This window comes from Acomys russatus, chromosome 32 (assembly GCF_903995435.1).
Source record: "Acomys russatus chromosome 32, mAcoRus1.1, whole genome shotgun sequence".
Classification (NCBI taxonomy): domain Eukaryota; kingdom Metazoa; phylum Chordata; class Mammalia; order Rodentia; family Muridae; genus Acomys; species Acomys russatus.
Genome location: NC_067168.1, coordinates 22,555,995 through 22,568,679, shown reverse-complemented (window position 1 = coordinate 22,568,679; position 12,685 = coordinate 22,555,995). Strand labels below are relative to the sequence as shown.

The 12,685-nt window shown below is 39.5% G+C and overlaps 1 protein-coding gene across 1 annotated transcript in view; it reads left to right on the top strand.

Annotated features, from left to right (window-relative positions):
- Pls1 (plastin 1) overlaps positions 1 to 10,070 on the top strand; it is a 42,355-nt gene extending 32,285 nt beyond the window's left edge. The window contains exons 12-15 of the mRNA XM_051140272.1: positions 2,465 to 2,598; positions 3,064 to 3,187; positions 9,247 to 9,371; positions 9,602 to 10,070. Coding sequence (XP_050996229.1) covers positions 2,465 to 2,598; positions 3,064 to 3,187; positions 9,247 to 9,371; positions 9,602 to 9,737 — 519 coding nt within the window. The 3' untranslated portion in view covers positions 9,738 to 10,070. The remainder of the gene's footprint in view (positions 1 to 2,464; positions 2,599 to 3,063; positions 3,188 to 9,246; positions 9,372 to 9,601) is intronic.
- The last annotated feature ends 2,615 nt before the right edge of the window (positions 10,071 to 12,685 follow it).

Genomic DNA, 12,685 nt, shown 5'->3' with positions numbered 1-12,685 from the left:
ACACAAGCACCTGAGCTCAGTCCCTACAACTTATATACAAAGCTAGGCGTGATGCTGACTACCAAGGGTAAAGCCAAAAGTCACCCCAGACGACCTTCACCCTGTACTGTGCGTTAGCACACATGCTGGCTCACAACCACGTGTAATTCTAGTTTCAGAAGATTCGATGTGCTCTCTGGCCTCTTCAGACACAGTGTGCATATGGCAAAACACCCAAATACCAAAAAAAAAAAAAAAAAAAAAAAAAAAGTTTTAATTGAAGATTAAAAAAAAAAAAAAAAAAAAAGACTTTAGAGCTTACAATGTCACCAGAGCAGAAGTACCTCAGGTGAGGCTGTGTGATGGTTTAGTGGGAGAAAAGTCCTTTCTACAAGCACGAGGATCTGACTTCAAATCCCAAGGATCCACATAAAAAAAAATGGGACACGTGGCATCAGTGTCCATAATCCCAGTGTTGCTGTGGTGAGGTAGGGGAGGGCGTGGGTGGGGTGGGAGAATCACCTAAAGCTGTAGGGCACGCAGAAAAACACGTGGAAGGAGAGGCCTGACACCCGGGGTTGTCTCCTCACCTCCACAGTGTACTGTGGCATGCATGTGCCACCTACACACATACATGCACGCGCACGCGCACGCGTTTAAAAGGTGACAAAATTAAGCAGGTGGGGAACTGGTTTATTTGGTGTTTGTCCTAGTTATGTTCTGTATGAAGAGATCCCAGGACCACGGCAACTCTGAGAAGAGAAAGCTTCTAGTTAGGGGCTGGCTTGCAGTTTCACAGGTTTAATCCTCTGTCACCATGGTGGGAAGCAGACAAGCATGGTGCTACAGGGAGCAGTAGCTGAGAGCTTTACATCCTGACCCACAGGCTGCAGCAGGAAGAGAGACACGGGCCTTCCTGTGGGCCTTTGAAACAGCAGTGCCTCCCTCCCTCCTCCAACCCAGTGACACAGTTCCTCTAACAACGTCACACCTCCTAATCCTTCCAAACTGTTCTTCAGCTAGCGACTTATAGGAGCTCATGGAGGACATTATTCAAACAAGCACAGTGTTTATAAATCTGATTTTTACGGCAGATGGCAGTGTCTTGAGAACAAAGCTGAAGTGTGTGGAGAGTGAATGACAGGGATTTGTACTGGACATATTTAAATATTTAAAAAAGATTTATATACTTTTGATTTATACAGTATTCTTTCTGCCTGCATGTATGCCTACATGTCAGAAGACGGCACCAGAGCTCATTATAGGTGGTTGCTGGGAATTGAACTCAGGACCTCTGGAAGAGCCCTTAACCGCTGAGGCACCTCGCTAGCTCCCGTTTGTTTTTATAAATAGGAAATTGTGATACTATGCATAGCAAAAGAAAACACATGAAAACTGAATACAAATAAAAGACAGCCCACGAATTTAAGTAGTTGATAAGGATAAAATAATTGGCTGGTACCGTTAAGGTTATTTGGTAATGTCTGTGATGCTTGGGATTGAACCCAAGGCCTCACCCATACTAGGGAAGTACTCTACCACTGAGCTACTGTTGTGTGACACTCTTTATTCCTTGGGGTGACTTGAACAAGCAATCATATTCTCACTCCAGATAGAGAACTGGTGACAGACCAAAGTGAGGATAGCATCAAAGTCCAAATTGGTGACCCAGTGAGTTTTATTGGGATTATTTACAGGAGTGTGAGTGACAGTTACTTACAGGAGCAGAAAGCACTCAAAGACAGCGGAATCACCAAAGCCCACCCCAGCATGGGTGACAGCTCCTGAGAGCTGGAAACCTGGAGCATGCTGCACAGCCTGCAGGCAGCTCAACAGGTGGGAGGGTGTCCGTTTTCTAGGCAGATCAGCTGGTTCTAGTTTCTTCTAAAGAGGCTCAGCTACTCTGACAGCCTTTCAGCAATCCATACTGGTTGTGTAAATTTGGGGAGGGAAGAGCCCAGGGAATCTGGTCAGTTTCAGTGACTTCCTGGCACTGTTGTTGTTTACTTCCTGAATTTGAAGGAGCTCTTTGGGAATGTTTCACTTCCCTTTAGAATGCTCTGTGTCTTAAGAAACCTTTCTCTCTGAGGTAGAATGTGTTATTTGGGAGGAAACCGCTGTTACAACAGCCACATCCCAGAGAAAGCCTTGGCTGATCAAGTGGACAAGGACCCACATTTCAGAGCATGCTCAAAGTCAAAGTTTTTAGCCACAGACTTGAGGGTTGGATGGAAGCGTAACACTGTTCATCCATTTTCATAATCTAGATTAATCCCTTTGTTGCTTGGGTCACTTCCCTGCAAAGTGGGCATAATTGTTTGACTACATTATTATGAAATAAAACATAGTCACATAAAATGTCTTCACTGTTACTTCTCAGGTGGTTGGACTAGTTGGCATAGTCTGGGGATTTTCTTTCTTTCTTTCTTTCTTTCTTTCTTTTTTTTAATATTTTATACTAACAGTTAGTTCTGCCACCTTCCAGATTGAAAACTGCAACTATGCAGTAGACCTTGGGAAGAGTGAGGCCAAATTCTCTTTGGTTGGCATCGCTGGGCAGGACTTAAATGAAGGGAACGCAACACTTACCCTGGCGCTGGTGTGGCAGCTGATGAGAAGGTAAAGGCGCGGGCCTTAAGCAACACCGAGATTCCTTCAACAAATCATTTGAACTAAACACAGAGCTATTCTTAGAGAGTTGTGAACATAAGAAATATACAGCGTGAAGCAAATTATTCCCCTAGAAGCTTGCTCTTGGTGTTGGGTTAATCTCTAGGAATACAATCACTTTCTATTAATACCTCTTAAATGGCTTTGTAAGGAATTGCCTTCAAGGTTTTAAAATACCGTGTGGTTTTGAATCGTGATCTTTGTGGCTTTTTGAATGTAACTACGTGCAAATGCCAAACTAGAGTTGGAAATACTACTTTCTGGAGCCGGTAACTTGCCATCTAGCTTTGGCCTTGCCAGTGCTGGGGTCACAGGCGCACACTCCCACACCTGGCTGTTTGGCAAATGTAGATATAAATGGTGTGAACACAAATTTCATCCCCTTGTCTCACGTTCATATCACGTCTGTTGCAGATACACACTGAATGTATTATCAGATCTTGGAGAAGGTGAAAAAGTCAATGACGATGTGATTATTAAATGGGTCAATCAGACTCTTAAAAGTGCAAACAAAAGCACCTCTATTTCCAGCTTCAAGGTAATCACGAACACTTAAAAATTATATCTAAGTTTAATACGAGGGATTTTAATTTAATTTTAATTTTAACCTTTGTGAGATTCGGAATTATATTAGTTTGAGACCCCAGAAACATATAACCCAAGAATTTAGACATGGTAGTTATCTGGCAAGTGTAACCAGAGATAATTAGACAAATTCTTACATATTGATTGGTTGGTTGTTGAATACAATTGCAAGTTAGCAGTAATCTGATGTTAGAATTGAGCCAAAATTCCAGTTGTCAAATGAGAAAGGAATCCGCAAGGCCATGGTTGTTTATCTGGGACCTGTAATGTTTTGTGCTCCCTAGCAGCAGTCTCTGAATTGTACTGGCGTCATGTCCAAGGCGTGCAGAGCCAGCCAAACTGAGTCAAGTGGGGATTGAGACAACTGGTAGGAAAAACAGTTCTTATCATCCGGCTTCATAATGCACCTAACACTTCCTTCAGAGCATTTGTGGATGACTCATAAAGCACGGACCTATGTACCCACTGACCTTCATTCATGCTCATTGTGTGTTGTTGTTGCATGCAAGCTGGTATGAGCTACAAATAAGCATGCCTGCCTGAACATACTCAGTCGGGGCCCTGTGTGTCTGCAATTTTTATTCTATGTAAAAAAAAAAAAACCACAAAAGTCCAGGAATTTCCGTTTTTAAAAATAATTTAAAAAAGTGCCAATAGATGAAACCCTAAGCTCTATCTAAAGACACCTACCCATCTTTGTTGTTTTCTTTGCCTTTGCTCTGTGTATTGAACAGTGTTTGAGAGTGGCAGAAATGTCATATGTTGATGAATTCAGTCACTTTATAAAAAACAAAGCTCCAAGTGGTTTTAACAGAATAGGTCTTGGGAGAGATGCTTCCTGGGTCCTAAGTCAAGTACATCCTCCTTTCTTCTTTTATATCTTGGAAGACACTAGTAAGACTATTTTTTGTTGATTTTTTAAAAAAAAATAACTTTTAGTCTGTGATTTGTGTTCATGTTTTAACTATACAATGAAAATTTAAATGTAAAACAGTAAGGCAGTATATTGTAAAATTCTCTAATTGGTCATCTTTGAAAATATTATGCTAAAGTTATACATACTTGCATACTATTAAAAATAAGAAGGACGGTAGAATGCTTGACCAGCATGCATGAGGTCCTAGGTTCGATCCCTGGTAGCAGCAAGCAAGCAAATAAATAAAGTAATCAAATACAATGAAGAAACATTCAGGGACACAGTGATATTTATTGACGTATTACTATTAAGTAGCTTTTCTAGCTAAAGAAAAAGCCAGAAGCTGTAAGAAGTTTATTTAGCCTTCTGTGTTCAACATTTACATTAAAGATAAAACTCATACAGTGAACGTAATACGGAGTAAATTATAAACTTTAAGAAGTACGACTGATTTTGTTAAGTGTACAGTCTGGTTGATATCCCCAACTCAGTGGTCAGTTAAGAGTGGACAGAGAAGGGGAGGTGAGTAAGGGGAAAATGGGAGGGAAGGAGGAATGGGAGGACACACGGGATGGGATATCCATTAAGATGTAATATGAATAAATTAATAAAATATATTTTTAAAAAGAAAAGTCTAAAGAAAAGAGTGGACAGAGAAAACAGATTTGATGATGAAGTACATTATATACCTTCGTAAACTGGCCTTAAATAACTCAGTGTAATAAACACTCAAAACCCAGAGAGAGAAAGAGAAGAGGGTGGGATTTGAACATCAGATGGAGGAAGGATTTGAACTGGTGGACAAAAGAGGGAGCTAGCAGGCTATAAGCATCCATCTTGAATAAAGGCCGTGTAGAGAGGATGGTTTCTAAAGCAAACTGTACAAAACAGATTAAGTCAGGATGGGGAAGAAATTGGGCCTAAATAAGGAATATTGAGCAAAAGGACCAATCAGACTTTGTGATCAGCTGACTGAGAGTTGTGGATGAAGATGGGCATTATTATAAAGTCATAAAGAATCAAGAAGGTTCACGGAGCACACGCAATAGAGAACACATGATGGCTTTACTTGTAACAAAGAGGAGGCAGAAATGTAGTAGCTGCCTGGTAACCAAGGGCCGAAGAATACCTGAAGAAGGGAGGCTTCTCCCCAGCCTTTTTGCTGAAGGTTGTCAGGTGGTACTAGTAAGAAAATATTGGTTTCATCCAAGACAAATGCTGTAACTAGGCTTTTTAGAAAAGACATTTAACTCTTTTATTTGTAAAGAATCTTCTCTCACCAAGAAGATAGAGCAGTAGTAATTATTTATTATTACTTCAGCAAGTAGTACTAATTATAATGAGACTATCTGTCATTAGGCTAAACATTCTACTCAACTCCAGGAGCAAAAATGTGAGCATTAGAGAACTCAATAACTTGTCTGTTGCCACGCACCTTTCAAAGGGACGAGCTGGCTTTCTTATCAAGGTCTGTCTCCTTACGGATTCAAAAGAAAACTCCCGCAGTTGTATGGCCCCGGGTCTGACTTGCTACCTGTGTGACTGACTTACTCATTCATTCTTTAAATATCCAGTGTGTCAGGTGCCTTGTTACCATGGCTACCAGCATCCTCAAAGAGCTTGCTGTTCAGGGAAGGACACAAATAAGAAGCGGAGCCCTGCAGTGTGAGGTGTCAGCTGTACTGTGTAAACCAGCTGAGGGGGTGGGGGTGGCAGCGCAGGAAGATATCTGCTGTGCAGCAACCTTGGCAGCTTATACTAGCAGCTGGGCTACATCTATGGGTGAATGAAAACAGACCTAATAATCTGATTTTTCATTTAGTACCTGGGTGTCCTCCGGCAAGTTATAACATTAATTTCTCGGTGTTTCAGTTTCTCCAAATCTGAGATGGAGATAAATCTGTCTTACAGGATCATTGTAAAACTAAATAAGTTAACAAACAGAAAAAGACTTAAGCATGTGTGGCACACTGTAAGGGCTCAATAAATGGGGCTTGCTATGCTAATGGCACAGCCTGTATATAAAGGACATCATGTGTGGAGGGATTCCTGTTAAGTCTTTTGGAAAACTCTCTTGGTCACATCCCTGTTTTTTTTTTTTTTTTTTTTTTCACTTTTATTTATTTATTTATTTTTTTAAAACAATGACAATAATAAAGTAGAGTATCAAACCAAAGGAAAAAGATGATACAGCTCATAATCTTGGAAATTAAGATTCTAGAGACTTCTTGCTTATGTAATTTACTTATGCTTAACTTAAAGGGAAAATTCTATAATTGTACTTAGAAGTGGTACAAAGAATTCCCACGATATCCTGTACCCCTTTGCAATAGTAAAGTGTCTTTCAGTGATAACTACAAGTCAGAAGATAGGTCTGTCCTTTAAGGATCTGATACAATCTTTAGAAACTTAAACTTTTCATTTAATTCAGTTAAAAACTTTCCCCAGGATAAAACATGAAAAAGAGGAGGTGTAAAAAAATCATTGTTCCCTAAACCTAAATCAAGACACACTTAAAAATGCCACAAATATGTAAACAAATAATCAAAAAATAAAGTACGATTAGGTCATTTGTCTGTATGAAAATTGAGCTGGGGAAAATTTAGGTTCATCCTAGAGCGAGATAACCATCGCATCTCTCTTTAGAAAGTGTAACACCCCGGGGACCAGCTTCACCCACAGATTAACAGGATTAACATTTAGGATGAAGCACAGGGCGTGCCAGGCAGGCTGGACCACCAAGCCCTTCACAGGGCTCTACGTCTGCACTTCATCCAGTACTCCTGCTGATTTTCACGTAAATAGTCTGCAGACTACACTGAGAAAACACCTATGAATTTCTTTTCAGAAGTAGGAAAGCAGGTCCACAGTACCTACATCATTTAGATGTGAGAGGCCTAATTTGTTTTTAAATCTTCCATTTGTATCCCAAAACATATTTTTTCGTGTAGAATAAATAACCTAAGTTTATGGCCTTTCAAAGCAACTCTGTCACAAAACATTCTTCACATTATCTTGTCAGTCGTTTATTATAAAGCTGTATATGGCTAGAGACTGTGCCTGTCCTGTCATTTCTGGTAAAGATCAAGAATCCTGTGGCATCCCAGTCCCAGAGCGAAGGGAAACAGGTTTCTGGCTTCTAGAGTAGAAATGTAAATTGGTTTAGATAAAAGAGAAAGGAACCAACTACAATAGCAGAAATGCGAAGGTCGGTTAGACTTCAGGCTAGTAGTCCCCACCACAACCATCACTGCTTTGCTGTTTAATCTGCCAACTTTCCCCCCAAAGCTGACTCTCTTCTTAGTTCTTATTGCTGCTTATGATGGAGAGTTCATCCTCTCATTCAGATAAAGTTGTTGATTTCTGAAAGTCTAACTAACTTAGGCCCAAATAACATCATTGTGGTAAAGACAGAACTGCTCTGTCCATCTTAGACTAGGGGCTTTCCACTTTATTTACTGGACAAAGGGGCATTTTGTTTTGTTTTGTTTTGTTTGTTTTTTTGAGACAGGGTCTCTCTGTGTTACCTTGGCTGTCCTGGACCCACTTTGTAGACCAGGCTGGCCTGGAACTCACAGAGATCCACCAGCCAGCCTCTGCCTCCCAAGTGCTGGGATTAAAGGCGGGTGCCACCACGCCCGGCCTCAAAGGGGCATTTAGATACTCTTTTCCCATTTTTGTTTCTTTTCTTTCTTATTTTATTTTCAAGGTAGGGTTTCTCTGTGTAGCCCTGGCTTGTCCTGGAACTTGCTCTGTAGACCAGGCTGGCCTCAAACTCAGAGCTCCACCTGCCCCTGCCTCCCAGTTGCTGGGATTAAAGGCGTGCACCACCATGCCCATACTTCTTCTTGTTAATTACTCTTTCTCTGTCAATTTTTTTTATTATTGTGAATGTTTTGCCTATGCCGTGAAAACCTGTGTGCTGTGTACATGTCTAGTGCCTGTAGAAGTCAGAAGGCAGCTTCAGCTCTATTGTAATTGGAATTACAGACAGTCTGTAGCCACCAAACGGGTACTGTGAACCAAAGCCAAGTCCTTTGGCAGAGCAGCCAGTGCTCTGAACTGCGCGACCATTTCTCCAGCCCCTCCCTGAGAATTTTTACTACAGACACATATTGCATACCTGCTTATGAATTGTTTGTTTTATACATAAAGTTTGTTTAGAATGCATGACCTACACCAGTTCAGCTTCGTTCCTAGAGCACTGGATGACCAGAGCTTTCCTTGAAGCTCATGTCCCTGTAAATGACAGGGGCACAGTGAAAACATGGGTTCTGTTAGAACAGAGAGAGGTGAGGACTGAGTCGAGGATGGGTAGGCAAGCAATAAAAGCCATCGTTCAAGCTGAGAACAACAGATCATTTTTCATGTGCAAGCAAATTGCAAAATCCATTCAGATCAGATTTCTCTTTAAAATTTTAGCTACAGTACTCTGTCCCCTAGAGTAGCTGTCCATTTTTAATATACTCTGGAAGTAACAACAAAATGGAGTGTCTTGAGTATTAGTGTTAGGCTATCACAGGTTAAATACTTGGTATTTGTTGGCTGTGTTAGCTATTTGAGCTTTTTGGATTTATGTACTTCATTGTTAAAAAAGAGTCTCACACACACACACACACACACACTGTTTCCTGAGATGTAGGATTAATATACAGTGACAAATAAAAGATTTAAACCAACAAGAATGCCGTCTTTGTAAATGCCAGGTTCCCTTCACTATTTCCCTTTCCTTTCTGAAAATACTAAGTGAGGTCTTGGGAATTCGTGGTCTACAAGATAGAAAATTATTAATTTAAAATGCATCAACTCCATCTTAAAAGTTGCTTATCACAGAAAGGATGTTACAGTTGGCAAAAAAAGTAGGAATGATCATGACCATAAATCTTATTCCAGTATGGGGAAACTCTGTATATACTATAATTTATCATGAAGACTGAAGTGGTTTATTGTAGGTGTTATTGGCGGTAGAAAAGCTTAATCTCGAGTTCAAAGATGATTTAGAGGTTGGTTTCAGTTACATGACTGTGACCAGAAGAGGCTGACATTTGTGAACACTGCAGGTAGGATGTTCATGCGTGTTTGTCTTTCTTTCCTAGGATAAATCTATTAGCACGAGTTTGCCTGTCTTAGATTTAATAGATGCCATTGCACCAAATGCAGTTCGTCCAGAAATGATCAAGAGAGAAAACTTGACTGATGAGGACAAACTGAACAATGCTAAGTAAGCCCTTCTGGTTTATATTAGACCGTGGCGATCCTCTCGGCATCCGAAATCCTGACAGGGATGTTTTTAACTTTCAAAGTACAATTCATGTGGGGAATGCGATTTTTAAAATTACCCTTAACCCTTTTGTTAAGTTAAAAAGGTGCTTATAAAAAACAAAAACAAAATGTGTTAATTGAAAATATGGTAGATAATAAATCCTAAGACATCTTTCTTGTCTTTTCAAGATACGCCATTTCAGTTGCTCGGAAGATTGGTGCCCGGATATATGCCTTACCTGATGACCTTGTTGAAGTAAAACCCAAGATGGTTATGACAGTGTTTGCCTGCCTAATGGGAAAAGGACTGAACAGAATAAAATAAATGAAAATTCACTATGGTCTGCCACATTATACACATCGAATGCCTCAGTTTACAGAATTTTGAAATGTAGTGGGTATAAAATCAGAATATCTGTATTCTCAAAATAGTTCTGTAATGAGTAATATCCTGTCCATACTAATTAGAATTTGTCAGTCTTTTTGGATAACACAATTACTTTAACAATCAATACCAATACAAGAATGTCTCATCAGACTGCTATTTCATAATTAAGTTACTTTATTTCCTAAAAGTCTTACCAAAAGAAGACTAATCATTCTTTTTCATGGCTCAAAAAAGACCTGTGTAAAGTTTTGTCAGTTCCTCCTATTAAATGTGTTTTTGCATTTTTTTTTGATGTGTTATTTAATTTTGATCACAAATGTACCTGAAGTCATAATTCAACTTAATCTTTTTGTTTTCTCCCCGATGTAAAGAGATCTAAAACTTTCTGTAAATTTCTTTATCATATAAAAGTTTAAATGGAAAAAAAAAAGTTTAAATGGATAAATGTAGTTCCTTAGCATTAAACTTTTTAAATATGAGAACTGATTCTTGAATAAACCCCAAGGCTCACTCTCTTGCATAAGCTGTAGGAGGTTTTTACTTAAAGTTTGATTATAACTGTGTTGCTACTTTACTTGTCCTAGTTTGATCAGATAGCTTTATCTCCGACTGTAGCATAATACTGTATGCCGGTAAGATGTTACACACATGTGTTTCTCTAAATCATCTGAATTTCCCATATTTGCTTAAATGGTATGTATTAAGTGGTCAGCCAGCCAGTAAGTATTTATTTTGTCCCCACAATGTGTGTGTGACACTTTCCAGTTTGTGGATATCTGATATGTGAAGGTGTCTTTTACAAATATTAATTATGAATGTGCATATAGTTATTTTTGCACCTAATTCCTTTCAAATACTCACAGCCAAACATTGGATAGGACATCCCAGCTGACATCGATACTATCCTGTTAGTGTCACATTGCACTTAGTGGTTTCAGTCTAAAATGAAACGTGCATAATTAGAATATGCCCACCAAATAACTTCAGTAGAAAGCATATAAAAGCGAATAGCCATCACAGTTCCATGTTTTTCACAGTCCTGTATAAACTGGAAATGTTTAAGGTTTGTGTTCCTTAGGAAAAGTAAAAGCTTGAAACCTCTTTTCCCCAGAGTACTTATTAGTCGAGAAATTCTGTTGCCTATAGTTGAAGCCAGAAATATGCTCCCCAACTCCCGCTTTAGTGCCAGTGAGCCATACTACTATGCAACGCAAGTGTGAATGAGTCGTCTTCATCCTCCCCTTCCACCGATCACAACACATATTAAGAGTGTGAGTGTCTTTGTGTTTAGGATAGACTTTTTTAAATGAAATACTAACAGGTGGAGTTCTGAGATATATTCTTCTACATGAAATTCCTTTGCGTTTTGTATTTTGATGATTGTTTCTTATGTGACGATGTAAGTATGCTTTTGCTCTTTTTCTCAGATTATTTAAATCATGCCTCTGATTTTTCACTATCATATTTACTAAAATAATCTGACTCACATGGAATTTAGCACTTTAACGTGTTCTTTTTCTCACAAAGTATATTTAATAAAAATGCTGTGTATGTAGAATGTTTATTTATTTCATTTAGAGAAAAAAATAGAGCCTTTTACATTGGTCTGTTAAAAACTCATTTCTCCACACACAAAAAAGTATAACTCCTAAATGAAGTAATACAAAAACTATTTATTTGGAGGTGAGGTTTTCGGTGGCACACGCCTTTAATCTCAGCACTCAGGGAGGCAGAGGCAGGCAGATTGATGTGAGTTCGAGGCTAGCCTGGTCTACAAAGTGAGTCAAGACAGCCAAGGCTACACAGAGAAGCCCTGTCTCAAAAACCAAAAAAAAAAAGAAAAAGAAAAGAAAAAATTAGTCATATGGTGGTACATGCTCGAAATACCAGGATTCAGGGAGGCAAAGGCAGGCAGAGCTCTGTGAGTTCAAGGCCAACCTGGTATTTAAGGAAGTCCAGGACACCCAAGGCTACAAAGGGAAACCCTGTCTCAAAAACCAAAAAATTTTAAATTCTAAATGTTAATATTTTTAAATGTTAATATTTTTATCATGTGTGTACAAACACATGTGCATACATGTGGAGGTCAGAGGACAAATTTGTTGGGTCAGTTTTCTCCTTATACTTCTATGGGAATTGAACTCAATTGAGCTTCAAGTTGCATAACCAGTACTTTTATCATCTACTGAGCCATCTCCCCAGCCCTCAATGAAGAATTTGATTAAAGACTAACTACATGACTATTACAAACTTAGTTTGTGATGAAATAATTTGAGTGGATAAAATTCATTTAGGGTCTCCAATGACCAAGTACCACATTATATTCTTGGGATTCAGCTAAGGTCAAACCGTCTTTTGACCTACATCCGAGGCTGTCAGCTAATAAAGAAATGGCAATGAAAAAAGCAGGAAGTTATAGTAATAATGCAATGGACAGAAGGAGGCAGAAGGCTGTGCTACAGACCGACCTGAGAGCAGAGGGGGAGATTATGTAACCAGGCAAGGAATCTCTGAGGATGCTTTGTTTTGGACTATGTTCAGCACGGAAAACAGATGCAAAGAAAAAGTCTAGTGGGCACTATGAAAAAAAAAAAAAAAAAAAGCAGACAGATGTGGCCCTAGAGTAGTTAAGGAGGAGGACATTGGAAACTATCCACAGGACCTGTCATGTAGGACCAGATCTAAGCCTGACTTTCCCTTCTCTGACTGGAGTTGTGATGCCCGCCCCTCCCCCGCCTCCCCTCCCCGCCGCCCCTCCTTCCCCCACCTTAATACCTGTGATTTGAAGGAGCTGCGTAGAGTGCTGTGCGACTTGTGAGTTTTCCTTTCATCGTTCAGCGTAACTCCATCTCTGGTCTTCACATCACACATGCAAACTATGTAGG